This window comes from Homarus americanus, unplaced genomic scaffold (assembly GCF_018991925.1).
Source record: "Homarus americanus isolate GMGI-L3 unplaced genomic scaffold, GMGI_Hamer_2.0 scaffold23617, whole genome shotgun sequence".
NCBI classification, from domain to species: Eukaryota; Metazoa; Arthropoda; class Malacostraca; order Decapoda; family Nephropidae; genus Homarus; species Homarus americanus.
Window position 1 is genome coordinate 508,639 of NW_024720711.1, and position 25,936 is coordinate 534,574.

Here is a 25,936-nt window from a genome sequence, read left to right on the forward strand (position 1 = left end):
GATTTGACAGTTGGCGCTGAAGGCCTGCCTGCGTGTTTATTTAGCCTGCCTGCGTGTTTATTTATCATTACTTAAGAGTGACTAAGCTCTTCTCATAATTTGCCACCCAAACGACCTGGGTGAATATAACTTACATTGGTGGGATTCTTGTAAGATAGTAACTTATTTGAATACCTGTATAAACAAGCTATATTTCCAATAGATATAACAATTTTAATGCATATGTCCATTTAGGCTATGCTGGTACAAGTTTTTGGTCCATTGTTGCTGTACAATATTGACACCAATTCACTTTTTCGATGCGTGCGCCTGGCAGCACACTCTATAAGAATATCACGATGCACCATTGATATGCGCTCTGTAGCATACCAGGTTTACTCGTCATTATTTAGAATGTTTTTTTATTTTTCAATTTAAATTTTAATTGTTTGTTCATGATAGAGGAAGCGGGTCTAAATACTGTCACTTGAGTACCCCTGTACCACCTTTTAAAACAATATGGTATGCAAGTATATACAATTATCCATGTGGTTTAACTAATTGGGGTTCCGATAACGAAAGTACAGAACCTATGGGATTTATTCTAATTGGTTCCAGGCACCCAAGACCGAACCCCAAGTTTCCCATTTTATGACCATTTAGACCCACTAAATATATATAAAATGTTATGGTAAATATCATAAACACACAAAGGCATGGCTAGGTTTATTACAAAGTGATGAAAAGGGTACGCTTAATACTGTAGTCCACAAAACATGTAGCTATGCTTTTTTTATTTGGTCCCCCATCATACGAGTCCGTTTTCTCTCACATCAGGACGCCTGAGTCCTCCGTTTCCTCTCTTAATCTTACAGTGCACCAGAGACTTCACTATCCCTTAGTAATGACACAGAATTTGAAATTGCAACCCCAATTGCAACTGGGGTTGCAATTGTTGAGGCAACTAGATATGTCCGATTACAGCAAATGTGTTATTGTCAATTTGTAGGTGAAAGATTTTATCCTCAATAGATGTAGGTTAACATTACACCTGGAGGCAAATGCTTAAAAAAAGCCTAAGGAAGGAAGCATATTCCTTTAACACATAATTATCTGACCAGTATTGGGATGATCATCGTGTCTCCGTCAGGGGGTCGTGGAGTGGTGGTCCAGCAGGCGTCAAGTTTTTTTTTTTTTGGGGGGGGTGGGGGGGGTCCACGGACATTTGCTGTAATCAGACAAATCTAGTTGCCTCAACAATTGCAAGTTGCAATTTCAAATTCTGTGGCATTACTAAAAATAGTAAAGTTTCTGGTGCACTATAAGATTAAGAGAGAAAATGGAGGACTCAGGCGTCCTGATGTGACAGAAAACGGACTCCTATGATAGGGGACCAAATAAAAAAAGTATAGCTACATGTTTTGTGGACTACAGTATTAAGCGTACCCTTTTCATCACTTTGTAATAAACCTAGCCATTCCTGTGTGTGTTTATGATATTTACCATAACATTATACATATACGGTATAAAGTGGGTATAAATGGTCGTAAAATAGGACACTTGGGGTTGGGTCTTGGGTGCCTGGAACCAATTAGAATAAATCCCATAGGTTCTGTACTTTCGTTATCGGCGGGGTCCCAATTAGGCGCGATAACCAAGGGATGACTGTATATACTTGTGACACTGGCCAGTTGCTTCTGGTGTTATGGTACAGGGGTACCAAGTGACAGCACTAGGATCCAGCTTCCTCTATCAATGAATAAACAATTAAAATTGAAATTGAAAAAAAAAACATTCAAATAAATTACTATCTTACAAGAAACCCTCCAATGTAAGTTATATTCACCCAGGTCGTTTGGGTGGAAAATTATGAGAAGAGCTTAGTCACTCTTAAGTAATGATAAATAAACACGCAGGCACGCCTTCAGCGCCAACTGTCAAATCTTATCTCAAATAAATAAACAAACAAACGCCAGACATTCTGTCACCTCACCTCCCGCCCCCTCCCCCCCCCCGCTGTCTTCCCACTACCCTCGTGTTCAAGATAAAAGATTGGTGATTTCTTTATGTTTATTTTATATAATATCTCAGACTAAAGTTACGATAATATAATTTGCATTGCTGAAATCCTTGCAAGACAGAGATTAATTTGAATATAAATGTCATATATTTTGCTCACGATATAAAAAATGTAGTACATTAGTGTACAATACTGTAGTACATTTTATAAAAAGTTTTTCAACTGTATTTTTGGGTAGATTTACATAAATTTCTTCATTTATTTTTACCCATTTACATTCACACACCATACTAAAATAAATGTAAAATAAATTAGTGCAAAGCTGGACTGCACATGTACTAATTTGATTACGGTACTAAAGTTGTTATGTCTAGTGCGAATTACAACATGATTATATTCAAGTAAATCAGTATCTTACAAGAATCCCAGCTATGTTAATTATATTTTCCTAGGTCATATCATTGGAATTTTAAAATGAGAAAAGCTTAGTAGGACTGTTAAATAAACATGTTTATATTCAAATTAATCACTATCTTACAAGAATTCTAGCAATGTTAATTATATTCTCGTAAGTCAATTCAGTGTCATTTTATAAGAGAAAACCTAAACTCCCCCTATATAACTGATAAATAAATACCACTAAGTAACCACTGTCTGCCCTCCAGCCCAGCTGTCACAATAAATCAACTCTCTTCCGACTTCCGGCGACTATGGTTTTAGGCTTAAAGTTTTTATCTTATAAAATGTCACAGACTAAAGTTAGCAGAATATACATTTCATTGCTGGAATCCTTGCAAGACAGAGAATAATTTGAATATAGAAATCATATATTTTGCATGAGATAATTTTTTTTAGTCTTTTGTACACAAATGTACTAAATAATTACTAAAATTTTTATGTCTGCAAACTATAGCATGCTTATACAGTATTCAAATTAATTACTATCTTACAAGAATTCCAGCAATGTTAATTACATTATTTTAAGTCAATTCATTTACATTTTATAAGAGAAACCTGTAAACTCTCCTTATATGACATATAAATAAATACCAGTAGGTAACTTGGCCGGCAGCTGGCGGCAGCTGTCATAATACATCCTCCCCCCTCCACTTCCGGCAAGATTGAAAGTGGTTTTAGGCTTAATGTTTTTATCTTATAAAATGTCACAGACTAAAGTTAGCAGAATATAAATTGCATTTCTGGAATCCTTGCAAGAGGTACTACCGGCTCGGAAGATATTGGAAGCATAATGTGTTGTCTATGGTAGACCCTGCTGTCATGTGGCACCACAAAAATTGTGACCAAGTCCCAGGTTGCTCATCTGATTTTCTGCCCCATTACACACATAATTGCAGGGTTTCAATTGTTTCTCTTACTACTGTATTGACAACACAACGTGCTGTACGTATATCGTTTCTCACTCTTGATTTATTTATTTTTTTTTGTATTTATTTACAGTTATTATTATTAGTATTTTTATTTTTTTGTTATATTTTTTATCTATTTTTATTAATTATTATTATTATTATTATCATATTTTCGCCCCTCAAGCCCTGATGTGGGTCAGTGACCTGTGGTCGGGTGGGCTATTCCCCATCGGCTCATCCGGCTTCGAAACACGAGGGGTGAGGTTGTTGATTACAGTATAGTCTGGATTAACGCGGTTTTGGTTAACGTGTTTCGTCATTTACGCTGTGCCTTGCCAGAATTGAAATGCTTTAATTACGCGGTAAATTTGGTCATTTACGCGGAGAGCAGCTGGAGGTCCTGCCGCACCATTTTGGATTCAAGCGGCCCGCCATCCTTGACCATTGACCATAAACAGGGGGAAGCGGCGCGAGTAAGGTTGCGCAGTATGTCGCTGTTGCGCTATCGCTGACGTCATATGACGTATCGGACTGTGATTGGGCCACGCATCCTTACCTCCCTACCCCGCTAGCTGTGATTGGTTTAATGTAATATGACGTGCCCTGCCACGGGAGGGAAGAAGCCGCTGACCTACCCGGCGCCAGTCACATTGTTCTCACTCACCGTGTACACAATTCTCTCGTGTGCCCGCTAATCTCGCAACAATGGCTTCCACTGGACCCTCACCACCACAGAAAAACCTCGAACTACCTGGCCCAAGCCGCCCCAAGCCTAAGAAGATACGACGAGCTTTAAGCTCTGAAGTTAAGTACAAGATCGTGCAGGAGTTGGAGAAAGGTACGAGGCAAGTTGATTTGGCGCGCCAGCATGGCGTGAACGAATCCACGATCAGGACAATCAAGAAGGATGCCGCCAAGATAAAAGAACAAATGAGCATCACAAAGTCTGCAGGTGTTTCAATGGTGAAGTACTGTCAGAACTGCTCAAGACTGAGAATTTGCTGGTGAGCTACTTGATTTGTCAGGCAAGACGGAACATGGCGGTGGACACGCGGTCAGTTCAGGAGTACGCACGTGAACTGTAGCGGGCAGGGAAAAAACACTTTTATTTGAGTTGCAGGCTGCACTTTTCAGGCATCGTTTGTATGGCTGTAACAAACACCTGTGCAAAATTTCATGCCATTTCATGCATACTTACCCTGCTGCATCGCGAACGACTTTTTGTCAACTTTTAGTGTATACCAAAAATTAGGTGTCATTTAATGTTTTCCAGGATAATGATAAATTTTACATGGGTGACATCGATTTAATTCACATGTTATTTTACAGGTACACCGTATAGAAAATCATTACAAGTTCATATTGAAATTCTTTTTTGTGCGGAACCTTGGCATCATTTTCCTAGACAATAATCTTTGCCTAATATATCCATCTCTCGATTCGTATCCCGTCACTTCAGTGCAAGCTTCAGTCATCACTTTTATGCCTCTCTCGACCGCCTGAGTGCTGTTTGGCCACTTGGGCACCACTAATGGTGTCTCAAGAATGTCATTAACCTGTAGATTTGACAGAGAAGCAATGTAAGGAGGCTCAGTCTTGAGTTCATTCCTCCAGTTAATCATGGAATGATAGTTTTTTGCTTGCCACTTTAGTTTCGGAGTCACCACCTTTCTCATGTTGACTACAGGAGGCACATCCTCATTCCCATCTCCATCTTTACCCTCCTCATCAGTATAGTTTAACAAATTCTCGTCAACAGCAGCATCAGAATCTTCCTCCTCCTCTTCAGATCTGCCAGTGCATTCTTCCTTTTGCTGATTCTCCTCTCTAATTTTTCTTATCATTGAGACAGCTTTTTCTCTAACAGTCATGTCCTCATCTGCACACATACCAAGAAGAAGTTGATCTGTGTGGGCGAAGTATGCATTTCTCTGGACAGCCTTCTTCACTATCGTCTCCTCCTCACTATTCAGGTGTTTCATATATAGCAGGGACTGGAATACGTTCCTTGAGCCGTGTGTTACGTAAGGGTGTATCTTGATGTAAAACCACATTGGAGCACTGAACTTTATTATTGTAATGACAATTCTTTTCAACTCATGGCTGGGTCTTGATGTTGCTACATACAGCCTGAGGATTCTACTCCATAAGGTGTTCCACCTTGACACACAGGGAGGACCTGGCTCAATAGCAGCCAAGTCATCTTCAACAACACCTGTGATAACTCCTTTACAAATCCTATACAGGTATTTCTGATCCCAGGACAGATCTTTCTCCACTTCATCATTAAACACAGGGAAATCAGGGAAACTGACTGGCTGGAAGGCGACAACTGGAAGCTCAGACAAAGACTCCTTGATCTGCTTTCCAATGGGACCATGCCAATGCTCAGGACCACTTGGTTTACCATCATAGTGATAAAAAACTGCGCGGAAAGGCAGCTCATTTCCGTGAAGCTGACATATGAAATAATGGAGCGGGTGACCAAGTAACATTTCAAGATGATGAATGACTCCATTTTCTGATCCTACATTTACATTGGTTCCATCACAACCAACACACACAATGGGCTGCTGGGTTAGATTTTTCTCCACCAGAAACTCGTGAATAGTTTTGGCAATCTGCTTTCCGTGTCCAGTCTTGGGAGTCACATGTGTGAAATATTCATTGCCAGGCTCAACCATGATGACATAATGATCTTTCACCATCATCCTCGAACTCCATTTCTCGGTCTTCTCATTCTTTATCATCACACGAGTGGCGGTCTTCTTACCATCAAAATAGAGTGACGCCAAATTATCTAAACTAGCCATCTCAATTTCTTGCCTCTTAAATCAGTATTTTTGTCTCGCATCCCGCAGCTTATGTGGTCCAATAACCTGACTCTTGTCATCCTTTGTGATAATGCCATAGTCAGTTAAGGTGGCAGTAGCAATGGTAGCTCCAGCATAATCACTAATCAAGTATCGGTCACAAGCGGCAGCCAGTGTAGGGAGAAATGAAATGAGAAAAGGCTGATAATCAATATAGACATAGCACCATACTCATCTGCAACAAGACAACTTAAATGAAATAAGAGATATGAAAAAAAAGTTGATAAACACTGAACAGAACATTGCACCGCCACAGCGGCTGTTTGGCTAGTACTGTAGGTAAATTTAAAAATTTCAGTAGAAAATGCGGCAGACTAAACCTCGACATATCAGCTTCAAATTTGGCATGGAGTCTTAGATATGTATAAGGAACAATGCCTGAAGAGTGCAGCTTTGAGCAAAATTTCACTGCCCCCTAGTGAACTGTACGTAGCAGTGGCATGCAAGATGGGAATTGCAGAGCCCAAGCCCTTCACTACTTCCTCTGGGTGGCTGCAAGGGTTTAAGAAGAGGAACAAGATTACCAACATTAACAATGTTGGTGAAGGTGGTAGTGCTGACCGTGTTGCGGAACCTGAGTGACACCGATAGCGAGAGCGACAACGATGAGCAAGAAGAGTTGGCGGAGCAAGAAGTTCGCTTCAAAAAGTTTTGGAAGAAATTCAACGTCAAGAAAGCTGTTGATTTCTTGGTGGAAGCATGGGGGCAGCTGTCTGTGGCAACGATTCGTCACGCGTGGCGGCATGTGTTGCAACGTATCCCAAGTGGGAGGCAGAGGCAACCTGTGACTGGTGAGGTTCAGTCTGTTGCAGTGGACCTTGCAAGAGAAGCTGCATAGAGTGTTACAGCTGCAGGCTTCTCCGAGACCACCAACGAAGACATTATGGAGGTGATCAGGGATCCTAAGGTGACTGCCGACGAGATGTTGGAAGACGATGACGTCAGAGAGGAGGCAGGTGTTGCGGCAGCCCGAGAAGAACACAAGTTAACACAGGGTAATGTTAAGGATGCCATCGAGTTTGCAGAGAAACTCAAGCTCGTCCTTTCCAACGACCCTGACAATAACCGCTATGCAGTCTTCAATAACCATCTGTTGCAAACTATGGAGCCGTACATCAAGATTTACCACGAAAACATCAACAGTAGCTGTCTGCGTAACATCACGAACTTCTTCCCCCGCAACCAACCACAACCAGCCCAAGTCAGTGATAGTGACAGTGATGTTGACTTTGAGGGATTTGTCAGGGAGGCCCTGATATCTGTGGTGGATAGTGACAGTGATTCACCTGAGGGCCACTAATCTGCCCTCTGCCTTGGAACCAGTCCCCATCCACGTATGCCGACCCATCTCTTCTACTAACGTAAATGTTAAACCGTGATTTATCTTTTACCTGCTGCAGTATATTATTCTCTTATTGATACTTATCTTCTATATTATGTGTGTGTGTATACCATCATAAAGTTAAGATACTATTTTTACTACAATGTTCGTTATTGTGTCGGCAAAAAGTGGAGTTTGTGGGTCAGCCCAGACTCTATTTCAATTAATCCCATATGTTCTGCTATTTTGTTTACGCGTTTAGCGTTATACGCGGACCTCCATGGGTTTAATTGACCGAGTAAAACGAGACTATACTGTAGTGATATTGTGGTGTTGAGGAGCTTTAATATAGTGATATTGTGGTGCTGAGGAGCTTTAATATAGTGATATTGTGGTGTTGAGGAGCTTTAATATAGTAATATTGTGGTGTTGAGGAGCTTTAATACAGTAATATTGTGGTGTTGAGGAGCTTTAATATAGTGCTATTGTGGTGTTGAGGAGCTTTAATATAGTAATATTGTGGTGTTGAGGAACTTTAATATAGTGATATTGTGGTGTTGAGGAGCTTTAATATAGTAATATTGTGGTGTTGAGGAGCTTTAATATGGTGATATTGTGGTGTTGAGGAACTTTAATATAGCCAAGATAAAAGAACACATGAAAATCACAAAGTCTACAGGTGTTTCAATTGAATTGAAACAGTTTATTTAGCCAGAAAAACACAGATACAGAGTGGATAATAATAACAATATTAACATGGCTGAGCCAGTTGAGAACCTGAGCTCTCTTTGAGGCACCTGATATATACTATACATTTATCTCAAGGAAGTATTACATAACATTTAGTATCATCTGGAATAGTTCAATAGCATGGTAGTAATAAGTACATCTCATAATGTTACCACGGTTATCACTTCAATATTTATGTATTTTATTATTTATTATTTTTTTTATTATTTTTTTATTATTTTATTGATTTATTTATTTATACATACATATACACATACATATACACACACACACACACATATGTATATATATATATATATATATATATATATATATATATATATATATATATATATATATATATATATATATATATATATATATATATATATATATATATATATATACACTTCATTTTTAGTCCATATAACACGCGGACTTTGAACATATAATCAACGACCTCACCAGCAAGGAATCGAACCCTCGACCTACTGGGTGGGACTAGGGAACAGCTTACCGGCTAGGCCACAAGGACAGTGTCCTTGTGGCCTAGCCGGTAAGCGTTCCCTAGTCCCACCCAGTAGGTCGAGGATCGATTCCTTGCTGGTGAGGAGATCATTATATATATATATATATATATATATATATATATATATATATATATATATATATATATATATATATATATATATATATATATATATATATATATATATATATATACACAGGTGCAGCGCATGTCGTGTGGTATCTGTTTACGCCTCCACTCCACACAAGCTATTAATAACTTGTTATTCTTACTATTATCTTATTGTTGTTCTTAGTTACTTAGGTTAATTGTATATTTATGTATGTCATTAATATGCATCATTTGTGTTACTCTGTTAAGTCAAACCAAGAGTAGTATTAATTAGTTATAGACTATTTGGCAACTGTCCTGAGTCACGTGAGCTAAGACGCTACTCACTCATATTCTGTGTGGCCAGAGACTCTCTCTCTAGTAAACCGTGGTATAGGCAGGAAGTGTCCACACCGACTCTAGCCTCAACACTTGCCCAGTACAGACGTGCCTTGTTCAGTCATCTACAATACCCTAGTGGTATCTGGTAATTAGTGGCACGTTAAGTTAGGCCTAGGAAGGGATCCTGGTGTTAAGGAATCTCCTATTTGGTAGGAAATAACCAGTTGGTTGTGATTGCTGTGTATATATTGTAATGGCTGTGTTTAATATAGTTAATGTTAAGTAGTATTCATTTGATCTAACTCCTTAACGGTATATTTTCACCCTTCCGGCATCACTCGTTTTAATATACAATCACTTATTCCCTTAAATTCCATGGTTGCTAGACAGTACTCCTTTAAGAACATAAATTGAATTATTTAATTATCTTCCCATTTGTGACTCACTTACTCCAACTTATTCTTATTTATTCAAGTACATTCAGTTGAGTCGGTTTTTGTGGGGATAATTATTGCCGTGTTCCCTGTTTGTTCCTTTATTTGATGACAACTTGGGGTAGGTTTCACTCCCCAGGTATAAAGGATATTGGGATCACGACAATACATACATATACACACACATACATTCACATATACATATACATTAGAGTGGGGTTTAAAAACATAAGTATAATGGGGGAGAACAACAACCTGGGTTGTACAGTAATAAGGTTGAACAAGAGGACAGAGCTTTCAGGATTATGTCTAGTTGGTAATTATGTTTATTGCACTGGTAATTACTTATTTATTTACATGATAATTTCCGATAAAACGGTTTTGATGGCACAATAAAAGCAGGTACCGTAAATATAGTAAGTGTTACAAGAAGTATTAATACTTCGACAATAGATATTTTTTTAGAGATGATTTAAAGGAAGGGTGCGTAGTCTTTGCTCGGATGTGTGGGGGTAAGTTGTTCCACACCTTCACACCATGATATTTTATGGAGGTCTGGGACTGAGAGGAGCGCATGGGGGGTGGTCTTAGTAGCTCTGGGTACCTTAAGTTGTATCTCTGATTATTCCAGAACTGGAAGTAATTATTGTCAAGCAAGTGATTGATAGATTTGTAAACAAAGAGGGCACAGCAGAAAGTGTTAATATCCTTGAATTTTAAAAATTTCAATATAGCAAATTTTTTGCTTGTGTGATCTGTTTTTTCAAGTAGGTCATTGTCCGTACAACTCTCTTTTGTGCAGTAACCAGAGATTGTGTGTTCTAGCCCCTATCAATCAGTATTATACAGGTTGACAACCCTTTATCCGAAATTCCAAAAACCGAAAAGCTCTGAAAACCTTAAGTTTTTTGTTGAGCAATTTTTTTTTTTTTTTTTTTTTTAACAGCCCACCCGGGCACAGGTCACTGACCCACATCGGGGCCTGGAGGGTTAAAATGTAATAGTAATAATAATTATAATAATAATGATGATAATACAGTAATAATAATAACTATTCATAGTAAATAAAAATTTTAATAAAAATACACAAAAATAAAATAAGAATGATAACAATGATAATGATAACAATAATACTGTAATAATAAAATAATAATAATAATAATAAAGAAATACAAGAAGGATAAAAAGATCAAAAGTGAGAAACACGACCTAGACCTATGAATTATTATTATTATTATTATTATTATTATTATTATTATTATCATTATTATTATTATTATATTATTTTAGCCCCCAGGCCCCAATGTGGGTCAGTGACCTGTGCCTGGGTGGACTGATCCCTGTATATATATACAGTAGTACCCCACTTAACGCGGTCAATAAAACCCACAGGGTACCGTGTTAAGTGAAAACCGCACAAAGTGAACAACAGAACATATGGGATTAACTCCAATAGAAACTGGCCCGACCCCCAAACTCCACTTTTTCCGACACAATACCTATGTTCTAGTAAAAATAACATCTTAATTTTATGATGGTACATGCACACAATTAATACTTAAGAGAAATAGAGAAATACAGTCGCCAAGTTAATGTCCATTCAAATAATGGACTCAACTCCATCCCCCTCTTCTCACACTACACTGCTGGCTCTTCCCACTCTGAGAAATTTTTGGGGGAAAACCACTAAATTTTAATAAATAATACCTCAAACTAAAGTTAGGATAATGCAATTGACATTGCTGGATTCCTTGTAAGACCAGGAATATTTTGAATATAAATGTCATATATTTTGCACAAAAGATAACATATTTACTCAGAGTAAACATTACATCTAAAATTTGTATGTCTAATGCAAAATCTATGATGTTTGTATTCAAAATGATCACCAAATTGTAAGATTTCCAGCAATGTAAATTATATTCTGGCCGGGTAATTTGTATGAATTTTATGAGCTAAAACAAATATCTTCAGTTAATAAAAAAATAAATATTCTTCACGACACTATCTGTCAATCAAAGTACCCCACCTTGCCTCCCCCCTCTTCCAACCGCGCGGTCCGTCCCAACCCTCCCCCCCCCACCCCCCACCAATCCTCCCTTCAAGAGATGTTGGGTGAAAAAACTAAATTTTAACATTTTGTATTAAATAATACCTCAGATTAAAGTTAGGATAATATAATTGACATTGCTGGATTCCTTGTAAGACCAGGAATATTTTGAATATAAATGTCATATATTTTGCACAAAAGATAACATATTTACTCAGAGTAAACATTACATCTAAAATTTGTATGTCTAATGCAAAATCTATGATGTTTATATTCAAAATGATCATCAAATTATAAGAATTCCAGCAATGTAAATTATATTCTGACCGGGTAATTTGTATGAATTTTATGAGCTAAAACAAATATCTTCAGTTAATAAAAAAAAAATATATTCTTCACACGGTAACAGATGGTCGGTCGGTCCCTCCCTCCCCCCACCCCCCACCAACCGTCCCTACCAGATGTGTGGGAAAACCAGAATATTTACCTTTTTAGTAATAAATAATACCTCAAACTAAAGTTAGGATAATATAATTGACATTGCTGGATTCCTTGTAAGACCAGGAATATTTTGAATATAAATGTCATATATTTTGCACAAAAGATAACATATTTACTCAGAGTAAACATTACATCTAAAATTTGTATGTCTAATGCAAAATCTATGATGTTTATATTCAAAATGATCATCAAATTATAAGAATTCCAGCAATGTAAATTATATTCTGACCGGGTAATTTGTATGAATTTTATGAGCTAAAACAAATATCTTCAGTTAATAAAAAAAAAATATTCTTCACACGGTAACAGATGGTCGGTCGGTCCCTCCCTCCCCCCCACCCCCCACCAACCGTCCCTACCAGATGTGTGGGAAAACCAGAATATTTACCTTTTTAGTAATAAATAATACCTCAAACTAAAGTTAGGATAATATAATTGACATTGCTGGATTCCTTGTAAGACCAGGAATATTTTGAATACAAATGTCATATATTTTGCACAAAAAATAACATATTTACTCAGAGTAAACATTATATCTAAAATTTGTATGTCTAATGCAAAATCTATGATGTTTATATTCAAAATGATCATCATATGGTAAGAATTCCAGCAATGTAAATTATATTCTGGCCGGGTAATTTGTATGAATTTTATGAGCTAAAACAGGCAAGCAGGCAGTCAGGCAGGGTGGCAGTTGGGGCGAATCTAAAAATAGCTCTCGAGCCGGACACTCTGCGCGTATACGCGGAAAAAACCCGCGTTAAGTGAAAGTTCAGCTCTGGCGAGGCACCGCGTATACGTGAAATCGCGCTAAGCGAAACCGTGTTAAGCGGGGTATTACTGAAAAAAAAAAAAAAAAAACCTAACCATTCTGAAGAACGAAAAATTCCAAAAACCGAAATGCATCTGGTCCCAAGGATTTCGGATAAGGGATTGTCAACCTGTATAAATATGGGCTAAGGACATATATTCATTATATACATTCATCACGCAGACTATTGAGCATAAAGCTACATAAGCATTTGTTCTGTCACACCTCCTAGGGTGGACAGCACACATAAACATTTGTAGTTTCACAGAGATTCAGGTTACAACCCATAAATATATGTCCCCAGGCCTCGGTGAGAGTAGGCCTGTGGAGTGTAGCCTCTTATCTCTGTGTTGACGTATAAATTACATACCCCCTTACAAGCAGACAGAGAGAGGTTCGCCTAGTTCACAGTTTCACACAGTTCACCAGTTCACAGCCAGACACCGTACCAAAGAGACGTGTGTGAGCATAGCTCCCAAGGCTGTATCTCTCTCTAATTTTATCAGCTCAGTAGTCTGTCAACAAACAATTCTGTAACTACCAGAGCATCCAATATAACTAGAAAATCACCACGTGTGTTTACATTAAACCAAGGAACCACAAATGAAGATAACAACCTGTGTATACTTACAAGCTAAGATAATTACAAGTGTAACCCAGGTGGGCTTGGATGACTCAACGACTCGACTCAACGACTCAAAACTACGACTGTATCAAAGGTGACACGCCGTGAGACTACCTATTATCTCACCCAGCTTCATCAAAGGTACCAATGACTACTCTACACTCATTCAGGCAGGTGTTAACAAGTGAGATCGTTTGATATCAAACCCGGCCCAAACATGTGTTTTTGAAGAGCCAGAGGCCCCCCATAGTGTGTGACAGTGTATCAGGTGTTGGTAAACAAGATCATGATAGATTTCTTTCATTGCTGTGAGAGTGAGTGACTGTCGAGTGTGATACATGATACCACACTGTTTATTGATTTTACTGTGAATAGCTTGTATGTGGTTTCTCCAGTTAAGTTTCTCATCAACAATAACTCCGAGGAATTTAGTATTTTGTTCGCGTTTGAGGACTTATTACAGTACTTAACAATTACAAGTACAGTATTACCCCGCCTAACGCGGTTTCACTTAGCGCGTTTTCGCATATACGCGGTGCCTTGCCAGAGCTGAACTTTCACTTAACACGGATTTTTTCCACATATACGCGGTGAGTGTCCGGCTCGAGATGCGATTTTTAGATTTTGCCCACGCGCCACGCTCCACCTGCCCGCCCGCCTGCCTGCCTCTCCCTCCTCCTCCCTCCGCTTGGGCAAGCCGCGCGGTAAGGTTGCGCAGTGTGTGTCTTTGTTGCGTTATCACTGACGTCATATGACGTATCGGACTGTGATTGGCCATGCATCCCTACCCCCCTCTGCTGCTAGCTGTAATTGGCTTAAAGTATTATGACGTGACCACCCCGGGGAGGGAGGGAGGGAGGAGAGACGACGCTTGACCTAGCCGCGGCAGTTTCATCCCTCAAGGCCACCCCGGGTTAACGCGCATCCATTGTTCCGTAAAATGGCTTCCGCCGGACCACCACCGCCCCCAGAGAGAGACCTTTCCTTACCTGGACCCAGCGGCACTAAGCCAAAGAAGACACGACGTTCATTAAGCTACGAGATGAAGTACCAAATTGTTCAAGATTTGGAGAAAGGAAGACGGCAAGTTGATCTCGCGCGCCAGCATGGCGTCAACGAATCTACGATTCGTACGATCAAGAAGGATGCAGCCAAGATCAAAGAGCACATGAAAATCACAAAGTCTGCAGGTGCTTCATCTATCAGGTATTGCCAGAACAGGGTGCTGGCAAAAGTGGAAAATTTGCTGGTGAGTTATTTGGTGCGTCAGGCGCGACGCAACATGGCGGTGGACACGCGCTCAGTGCAGGAGTACGCACGTGAGCTATACGCAGCAGTGACACGTAAACTGGGAATTGCAGAGCCCAAACCCTTCAATGCTTCCTCTGGTTGGCTGCATAGGTTTAAGAAGAGGAACAAGATCACCAACATCAACATTGGTGGTGAGGAAGCGAGTGCTGACCGTGTGGCGGCTAGAGATTTTCCTCCGTTTTTACGTGAGATTATGGAGGAAGGACAGTACAGTGACGACCAGGTGTTTAACATGGACGAATCTGGTCTTTTCTGGAAAAAGTTACCTTCCAAGACCTTCGTTGTCCAGTCTGCCAGCAAGGTAAGGGGTCGGAAGTTGCAGAAGGAACGCATCACCGTCCTGTTTACCACCAATGCCTCCGGTACCTGTAAACCAAAGTTATCGGTGATTCACAAAGCCCGCAAGCCGCACGCCTACAAGAATATGGACATGAACAAGCTTAATGTCCACTGGCTAACCGCACGTAAGGCGTGGATGTCCTCTTCTCTGTCCCTCTTCTGGTTTGACAACTGTTTTGTTCCTGACGTGCAGAAATTCTGCGAGCAACAGAATGTTCCATTCAATATTTTGTTGCTCCTTGACAACGCACCTGGACACTCGCCCCTACTTATGGATCGTCACCCCAACGTAAAAGTGGTCTTCCTTCCTCCCAACACTACGTCATTAATCCAGCCCATGGACCAGGAGTTGATCTGCAATGTGAAAGCTGCGTACTCTGCAAAGAAGTTCAAGCTCCTGAACGACTCTACCAACACCAAGGATGAGTTGCGTAAGCTGGGTGACACCGACAGCGAGAGCAAAAGCGACGAGGACAAGGAACAAGAGGCGGCGACTCAAGAACTTCTCGTCAAACAATTTTGGAAGAAGTTTAACGTTAAACAAGCTGTAGACTTCTTGGTGGAGGCATGGGATCTGCTGACTATTGCTACGATTCGTCACGCATGGAGACATGTGTTGCATGGCATACCAGGTGAGAGGAGGAGTGAACCTGTGACTGGTGAGGTTCAGACTGTTGCAGTAGCAGTGGACCTTGCCAGAGAAGCTGCGCTCAATATTACAGCTGAAGGCTTCTCCGAGACCACCAACGAAGACATCCTGGAGGTGATCAAAGATCCTGAAGTGACTGCCGACGAGATGTTGGAAGAAGAACACGCCAGTGAAGAGGAGGAAGAAGGTGCGTCATTCTCCGAAGAACCTAGTTTAAGTCATAGTGATATTAAGTGTGTCATAGAGTTTACAGAAAAAATTAAGTCCGTCCTTTCCCGCGACAATGACGATGAACGCTATGAAGTCTTCCATACCCGACTGGTGCAGGCTATGGAGCCGTACATCAAGGTGTATCACGACAACATCAACACCAGCCGTCAGCAAAGCATAACCGAGTTCTTCGCCCGCAACCCACCACAGCCAGCCCAAGCCAGTGATAGTGAAAGTGAAGTTGACTTTGAGGGATTTGTCAGGGAAGCCCTGACAACTGTAAGTGACAGTGATGTTGATTCACCTAGTAATGGTGATTCACCTGAGGGCCAGTAATCTGCCCTCTGCCTCGGAACCAGCCTCCATTCCCGTATGCCGACCCATCTCTTCTACTACCGTAAGTGTTCCACCTAACTTTTAGTTTCTCTTAGGTAACCTTCATTTTTCCTATGTTAACCTTTATGTTTCCTAACCTAACCTCTTCTATATTACTTGTTTTTTCATACCATCATAAAGTTAAGATAGAATTTTTACTACAACATAGTTATGTGTCGTCAAAAAGTGGAGTTTGGGGGTCGGGCTGGGTTCTATTGGAATCAATCCCATATGTTCTGTTGTTCACTTAACGCGGATTTCACTTAGCGCGGGACCCTCTGGGTTCAATTGACCGCGTTAAGTGGGGTACAACTGTATTCTCTATACAGTACTATAAAACTATTGATTTAACTAATATTGTTGATATATTGCAAAAAAAAAAAAAAAATAAACCCTTGCTGCTGTGTGGTGTGCTTACTAATGGCAGTGGTGCGGCAGCACCATCTATTGAGGAATTGCTGAAGGTTGTCTGCTGGTCTCAAATGCAGGAATGTTTGTTTCTTTATATGTAGGTTCTCATATTTGGACACCTATTTACAGTAGGCTCTCATATTTGGATACCCATTTAGACTGTAAAATCCCCACAAAATTAAAAGCTTCCAAATTTAAATACAACTTCGTCATCCAAGTAAAAACACACACACAACAACATTGGCTGTCCTTATGTTTTCAACTGTATTACCACGGGTGGGTAGATATTTTTTTTTAATTCAGAAACATTAATTAAAATATATATGAACAGTAAATAAGTGTTGCTTTCATATTCTTATGTAGAGTAATGATGATATGTTTACACATGTGCTCGCTTACATACGTGATCTCACTTTTTTTTTACCCTTAATTGTTAGCTACTTCCATTGTTCCATTTATTAACATTAAATAACATTACTTATAACAACGACACTAATTTTACTACAGCTACAACCAGGGTCTTATTTTCTTCAGTTTTATATGTAGAACCAATCAGTCACTGGTTTTGTAAACAACAAAAACAATGACGTCTTGTCTCCTCATGTGTTCTAATATTCTTCGTATTATTAATGAATTGTATTGTTTAATTTGCACACATAAACAATAATTCAATCAAAAAGAAATTCAGAAACATTAATTAAAACATATATGAACAGTAAATAAGTGTTGCTTTCATGTTTTTATGTAGAGTACTGATATGTTTACACATGTGCTCACTTACATACACGACCTCACTTTTTTTTACTCTTAATTATTCGCTACTTCCATTGTTCCATTTATTAACATTTAATAACATTACTTAAAACAACCATATTAATTTTTTTACATTAATTTTAATACAGCTACAAAAGAGGACTTATTTTCTTCAGTTTTATAATTATGTAGAACCAATCAGTCACTGGATTCGCAAAAAACGAGGTTTTTTTACTTTTATTTTGTTTTTAAATAAAAATTTTTTGTTTTATATAGACGTTGATATACATGTTTACATTTGCTTACCTTCTACTGTTGGAAAATATTTCCCGTCGTTGTCATTCCGACAAAAACAAGAGAAAGAATGTAAACACTACAGCCCCTAAGATGTGGAGGTGACCAGGTGTATAAAATGAGTGCTGTTCTAAAGATTTCACCTTCTTATACAGATTTTTTTTTTAAATTGATGAAAATGACGACTGATAAGCAGTTCTAACTGATGATATTCAAAGAGGTGTGTGTACTTGTGCCAAAAGGGCTGTATAATTATCAAGCAACGGTTTCACTGGTGGTTTCACTGGTGTCGGTAGTAGGGGGTTACCGGGTACTACTGCCTGGGATGATATTGGTAGACCCTGCTGCCATATGGCATCACGAAAATTGTGACCAAGTCCCAGGTTGCTGATCTGACTTTCTCCCACATTTACACACAATCGCAGGATCTCAATTGTTTCTCTAACTTTGATAACACAACATACATATATTGTTTCTCACTCTTGATTTTTTTTTCATTTTTGTATTTATCATTATTATTATTATTATTATTATTATTATTATTATTATTATTATTATTATTATTACTACTATTATTATTACATTTTCGCCCCTAGGCCCCAATGTGGGTCAGTGACCTGTGCCTAGGTGGGCTAATACCTGAAAAAAAAACATTTAGAATTTCATTTCCAAAATCAGGGTGCGTCTTCCAAGCCGAAAAATACTGTACCCAGCTCAGCCAGCTCACAAACATGTGGCGGCCACAGTGGTGGGTGTGTTTCATTTAAAGCCCAGTAACCCACCACCTCATAACACATTTACTTCCCACATACTGTTTATTTTTTCTTATTTTATAGTTTTATATTATATTTTCCATATTTCTAAGGCACATTAGAGTACAGGGGGCCCGCCAAATTCGCGGATTTTATTTTGCGGTCCTCTATTATTCGCGGATGACGCTCTGGATGTACCCAAGAATGTCTGTGGGTAGTTTTAAAGTTGCTGGCATTTTCGTGGCTGGGACAGGGAGCCATTCGTTCTAGAGACAGTAATTTCCTTTACCTGTATTGTAAATATGTGTGTGTGTTTAATCACACACACACACAAAATACGTACAAATAAATAATAATTGGAAAATACTTTCACAAATAATCAGAATGGTTTTCTTAAATGTGACAGTCTACCCTCAAGTCCGTGCTTTATTAATAAAGCACGGACTTGAGGGTTAACTGTCATTTTTCTAATAAATTTTATCTGATTATTTGTGAGAGTAATTTCCCATTATTATTTACTTGTACAGTATTTTTCGGCTTAGAAGACGCTGCATCGTGGAAGACGCACCCTGATTTTGGAAATGTAATTCTAGGAAAAAACTTTTTATACTTACTAACCGCAACAAGTGAAACCGTTGCTTGATATACAGCCATTTTGGCACAAGTACACACACCCCTTTGAATACCATAACTTAGAACTGCTTATCAGTCGTCATTTTTATAAATTAAAAAAAAAAAATCTGTATAAGAATTGAAAATCTTTAATACATCACCCATTTTATACACGTGGTCACCTCAGCATCTAGTGGGCTGTAGTGTTTACATTCTTTCTCTTGTTTTTGTCAGTATGACAACGACAGGAAATATTTTCCAACAGTAGAAAGTAAGCAAATGTAAACATGTATATCAACATCTAAAGATAACAAAAAATCTTTATTTAAAAACAAAAAATTAAAAGTAAAAAAGCAACTCGGTAAAAATCAATTGAATCAAAAATTTTGGTAAGCAAGAGTTAAGAAACAAACATTCCTGTGCTTTGAGACCAACAGACAACCTTTAGCAATTCCTCAATAGATGGCCCTGTCGCATCACTGCCATTAGTAAACAAACCACACAGCACCATGGGTTGTGTAGCTGCAGCCATTTATTTTTTACCTACCGAGTAAGTAAATAATAATTTTTTGCAGTATATCAACAATATTAGTTAAATCAATTGTTTTATAGTACTGTAGAGAGAATACTTGTAATTGCTAAGTACTGTAATGAGGTAACAGTCTTTGTAAGGGGCTCATTTCAGTTGACCCTAAGAAAACCTGTGCTACAACTCTTCAACTAGCATCGTGGAAGACGCATGGTAATTTTAAAGGTGTATTTTTAAATAAAAAGTGCTTCTAAGCCGAAAAATATGGTATGCGTTTTTTTTTTTTGTATATATATATATATGTATATATATGTGTGTATATATATATATATATATATATATATATATATATATATATATATATATATATATATATATATATATATATATATATATATATATATATATATATATATATATATATACCACAAGAGAAACACGAAGTTTCCTTTGTGGTTATCAACATAGCACCTACATTGATTTACTTGTATATATATATATATATATATATATATATATATATATATATATATATATATATATATATATATATATATATATATATATATATATATATATATATATATATATATATATACATATATATATGCATATATATATGCATATATATATGCATATATATATATATATATATATATATATATATATATATATATATATATATATATATATATATATATATATATATATATATATATATATATATATATATATATGGTGCCAGCTGATACAAGGAAAGAAGAAAACACGAAGTTCCCAAGCGCTTTCGTGTAATTCACATCTTCAGGGGTGAGTACAGACTAGAGAGAGAAATACAAACCAAGGTGTATATATACAGAGGTGGGTGAGACCAAGTCCACAATGGTCAGGTATTGACTGGGATAATGCCTCCTCAATATTACCATGTAATTCAATTGATAGTAGGAACATCATAGAATCTAGTCTTATTAAACATACAGAAGCATTCAACATGAATTTGAGTAACAGCATGTACAAGCTGGACAATTTTGTAATTAAGAAGATTTGTAACCAGGTGAGAAGGCAGGGTCACCTGACCATCTGACCTGACCACCAACCATTGTGTGCTATTTAAAGATTAGTAGGGTCATTACCTAATACCTGACCATTGTGGACTTGGTCTCACCCTCCTCTGTATATATACACCTTGGTTTGTATTTCTCTCTCTAGTCTGTACTCACCCCTGAAGATGTGAATTACACGAAAGCACTTGGGAACTTCGTGTAATGATTGTTTGTCAGACCAAAGCTTACAGCCCAGAATTATGTCACATGTAACAGCAAGCACACTACAGACCTCGTGGCACCACCACATCCCGGGTTGACACACCTCAGGTCGACCCTAGGGACTTGACCTCATCCGCTAATGACATTAGTTAGCCGGGTGACCTACAACCGCACCTAACCAAGACACCTGGGCAGGACGACACCTGCACACAGCCGTCCAGACCTGACACTAGGGAACCAGAATTCTCACCACCACTCGATCAGCTCTACCCGGCGTCATGACCTTAGTAATTCAAGGACCCGCTAATTAGCCAGCACTCCTGTTGACCCAACAACCCGGTCAAGACACACCCAGTTCAGTAGGAGAGGTCACCCCCCGGCTCGACCAATATATAGGGGCTGGAGCTCCTCTCACGCAGAGAGTGTCTGTAACCAGGAAGGGCCAGCTACCACGTCCCCGAGTCCCGCTCGAGAGAAGCCCGCCACTAAGTGTAACGAAGTCTCAGCCGGGTCCATCGACAGAGTGCTGTCAACTCAACGTGTAACAGTAAGTGCTGGCTGTGTAGACGGTAGAAGTGCGGTGATCCCGAACCTCCCCAACGATCTACTTAGTGAAGTGCCCATTCTAATTGTGAGGTTAGGTTATACGAGAATACCATAGTCTATCAAAAATTGTATACGAACCCCCCCATTAATCCCCCCCTATTGAACTAGTAAAATAAAGCTGTAACACGCATTGGTGTTTTATATACTACACTTGTACTGTCCCTGTGTTAATATACAGTGTTGACATCACACCCTCGAGACCCGCTACCATTTCCTCTCGCTATTATATTCTACTACTATAACCTCCTAACTTACCTCTTCATGTGAGATTTTGTCTCATGACACTAACCTCAGCGAATTTTAAGGGCATGCTGTACTGTACTGTATATTTAGGTATGATAACGTTACTACGTATCTTGTTGCTACGTTGGTTGCATCTTGCAAAAGTACTTTTTTTTTTTTTTTTTTTTTTTTTTTTTTTTTTTTTTTTTTTTTTTTTTTTTTTTTAATGGGGATTAGCCCACCCAGGCACAGGTAACTGACCCACATCAGGGCCTGGGGGGCGATAATGTAATAATAATAATAATGATAATAATATTAATGGGGATTAGCCCACCCAGGCACAGGTAACTGACCCACATCAGGGCCTGGGGGGCGATAATGTAATAATAATAATAATGATAATAATATTAATAATAATAGTACTGTACAGTAATAAAGAACCACAAAGAAATGCAAAATGAAACAAAAATCAAGAGTGAGAAACAATGTACCTGTATGTATGTTGTGTTGTCAATTGTAAGAGAAACAATTGAGACCCCGCAATTGTGTGTAAATGAGGAAGAAAGTCAGATCAGCAACCTGGGACTTGGTCACAATTTTTGGGATGACATGTTCTTTGACTTTTCCATTTTTTATTCACAGTTTCTGTGCTGGTTTATATTTATTTACTAAAGTGGTTAATGTTTTAAAGCAAATTCTATTGAAATATGAATGGCAAATGAACAAAAATGAATAGAAGGAATTATATGAGGTAGGTTAGGGAAAGGTACTTTGAAAATGTATGTTTTATTTCCGTAGACTTTATGTAATATTAACCGACCTTTTCGATTATCCGTCGGCCCTTCCCCCCCATAATTATGTGGTCGGTTAATCGAGGTTTTACTGTACCTGTATATTGTTTATCATAATAATTTTGTTTATTTCGGATGTGTGCAATTTGAAATTTGTTTGAATTAGGCTCACCTTTTCCTCACTAAATTGTTTAACTCTGAACCACATAGTTTATACAGAAGTTTGGTGTCACTAAATCAATCATTTAACTTCGAAACTGCTTACAAAAAACTCATTTATTAATTTATTATTATTAGAGAGTACAGTACTGTAATAAGTGTCTACCACCCTCTGTGCTTTGCTGTTATCCCTCATTTAACTGATAATTTCACTTAATGTTAAGTTAACCTGTGGTTAGAACTGAATCAACAGAACCCTCACACTGAAGCACCCCAAGGTCTCTGTCATCTTTATATTGATTCCTGGCCCCAGATCCCAGGCATGAATGTACTGTCTAACTTAAGTGTAACTTTATGTTAGAATATGTTTTGTAAGATCATGTTAAGTTTGGTAACATATGAGGAGATTGGGGCTAGGGACAAATACCATGATGAAGTACATACGTACAGTAATGACAGAGCTTTAAGTCCAGTGTTACAGCTCTGATGCCACAGCTGCAACCATCCAGTCTTACAGCTCTGATGCCACAGCTGCAACCACTGAGTTTTAAAGATTGTGGTGCGAATATACAGTACAATATACTGTATTAATCAAGATAGGTTTTTAACCCTTTGGCTGCGGGCGGGAGGTTACCCTAAATTGAATAAAATTGTCTGGCGGTAGCCAGAATAAAATGACAAGCGCGAGAAATGCAGTGAAAGGGTTAAAATAAACAACCATTACAAGAAGCCCAACACTCCAAACAAATAAAATTGAAAAAGAATCCATATTTTCTTCGACTAATTATTCTCTTTTCATTATAATAGTGATGTGATATTTTTTTTTAAACAGGGATTAGCCCATCTGGGCACAGTTCAGCGACTCACATCGGGGCCTGGGGGAAGGGGGCAAAAAAAATTAAATAAATAAATACATAAATAAATAAATAAATACATAAATAAATAAAAAAATAAATAAATAAATAAATAAATAAATAAATAAACAAACAAACAAACAAATACAGATATTGAAAAAATAAAATAGGTCAAAAGTGAGAAACGATATACCGTATATGTTGTGTTGTCAAAGTAAGAGAAACAATTGAGACCCTGAAATTGTGTGTAAATGGGGCAAAGTCAGTTAGATCAGCAACCTGGAACTTTCTCACAATTTTTGTGATGCCATATGGCAGCAGGGTCTACCATTAGACAACACATTATGCTTCCAATATCTTCCCAGGCAGTAGTACTTCTCTATTTGATAGCTGCATACTACATAGTATACCTACAAAATGTGTATAGATGTGAATTTAAAAAAAATATATAACATACCATACATCTTCATAGACTGTCCATCAGCACCAGACACAGCTTGATGCATGTGGTGATGAAGGAAACCGAGCCACTCATTCAGTTCTGCTTCAGACTCAGCTGCCATACACACAGGGTCATGATTGGTGTACAGAGCAATGACATGGCTGTGTTTTGGGTCCTTCTTCCGATTGATGCTAAAACACGTATTGAGTACAATAGGCCTGCAAGAAAACAATAAGGTAGTAATAAATATGTAAAAACACATTTTACATCTTGAAGAAACTTTTGAAATAGATTCATTCAAATATCCCTGATGTCTATTATTGACTTAAAAAAAATCCCAGTGACTGGACAAGTCCATGAAAATGCAAAAACAACAAGTTCATTACAGCTTTTCTTCACATATTTTATTTTATTAATCAAACCAAAATATGCAACCACTTATAATATACAGTATTGTATGGCCACAACACCACAGTATTATTGGTAATTACAATATTTCAAACATGAAGATAGTTCAATATTATTTCATATCAATGATATAAAAACTAAAGGTCATAGCCATCAGAGCTGAACAATATTACTGGAGACCTTACTACTGGAGACCTTACTACTGAGGATCTTACTACAGGAGACCTTACTACTGGGGACCTTACTACAGGAGAGCTTACTACAAGAGACCTTACTACTGGAGACCTTACTACTAGAGACCTTACTACTGGAGACCTTACTACTGGGGACCTTACTACAGGAGACCTTACTACTGGAGACCTTACTACTGAGGATCTTACTACAGGAGACCTTACTACTGAGGACCTTACTACTAGAGACCTTACTACTGGAGACCTTACTACTGGAGACCTTACTACAGGAGACCTTACTACTGGAGACCTTACTACTGGACACCTTACTACTGAGGATCGTACTACAGGAGACCTTACTACTGGGAACCTTACTACAGGAGACCTTACTACTGGAGACCTTACTACTAGAGACCTTACTACTGGAGACCTTACTACTGGAGACCTTACTACTGGAGACCTTACTACTGGAGACCTTACTACTGGAGACCTTACTACTGGTGACCTTACTACTGGAGACCTTACTACTGGAGACCTTACTACTAGAGACCTTACTACAGGAGACCTTACTACTGTGGACCTTACTACTGGGGACCTTACTACAGGAGACCTTAATACAGGAGACCTTACTACTGAGGACCTTACTACTGGAGACCTTACTACTGGAGACCTTACTACTGGGGACCTTACTACTGGAGACCTTACTACTGGAAACCTTACTACTGGAGACCTTACTACAGGAGACCTTATTACTGGAGACCTTACTACTGGAAACCTTACTACTGGAGACCTTACTACAGGAGACCTTACTACTAGAGACCTTACTACTAGAGACCTTACTACTGGAAACCTTACTACTGGAGACCTTACTACTGGAGACCTTACTACTAAAGACCTTACTACTGGAGACCTTACTACTAGAGACCTTACTACTGAGGATCTTACTACAGGAGACCTTACTACTGGAGACCTTATTACTAGAGACCTTACTACTGGAAACCTTACTACTGGAGACCTTACTACTGGAGACCTTACTACTGGAGACCTTACTACTGGAGACCTTACTACTGGAGACCTTACTACTGGAGACCTTACTACTGGAGACCTTAATAC

General features: G+C 38.4%; 1 protein-coding gene across 1 annotated transcript in view; it reads right to left on the bottom strand.

Annotated features, from left to right (window-relative positions):
- The window catches only part of LOC121860706 (insulin receptor substrate 1-like), a gene marked incomplete at its 5' end in the record, with an annotated part of 93,367 nt that overhangs the window by 44,858 nt on the left and 22,573 nt on the right, over window positions 1-25,936 (bottom strand). The window contains 1 exon segment of the mRNA XM_042358004.1: window positions 24,261-24,463. Coding sequence (XP_042213938.1) covers window positions 24,261-24,463 — 203 coding nt within the window.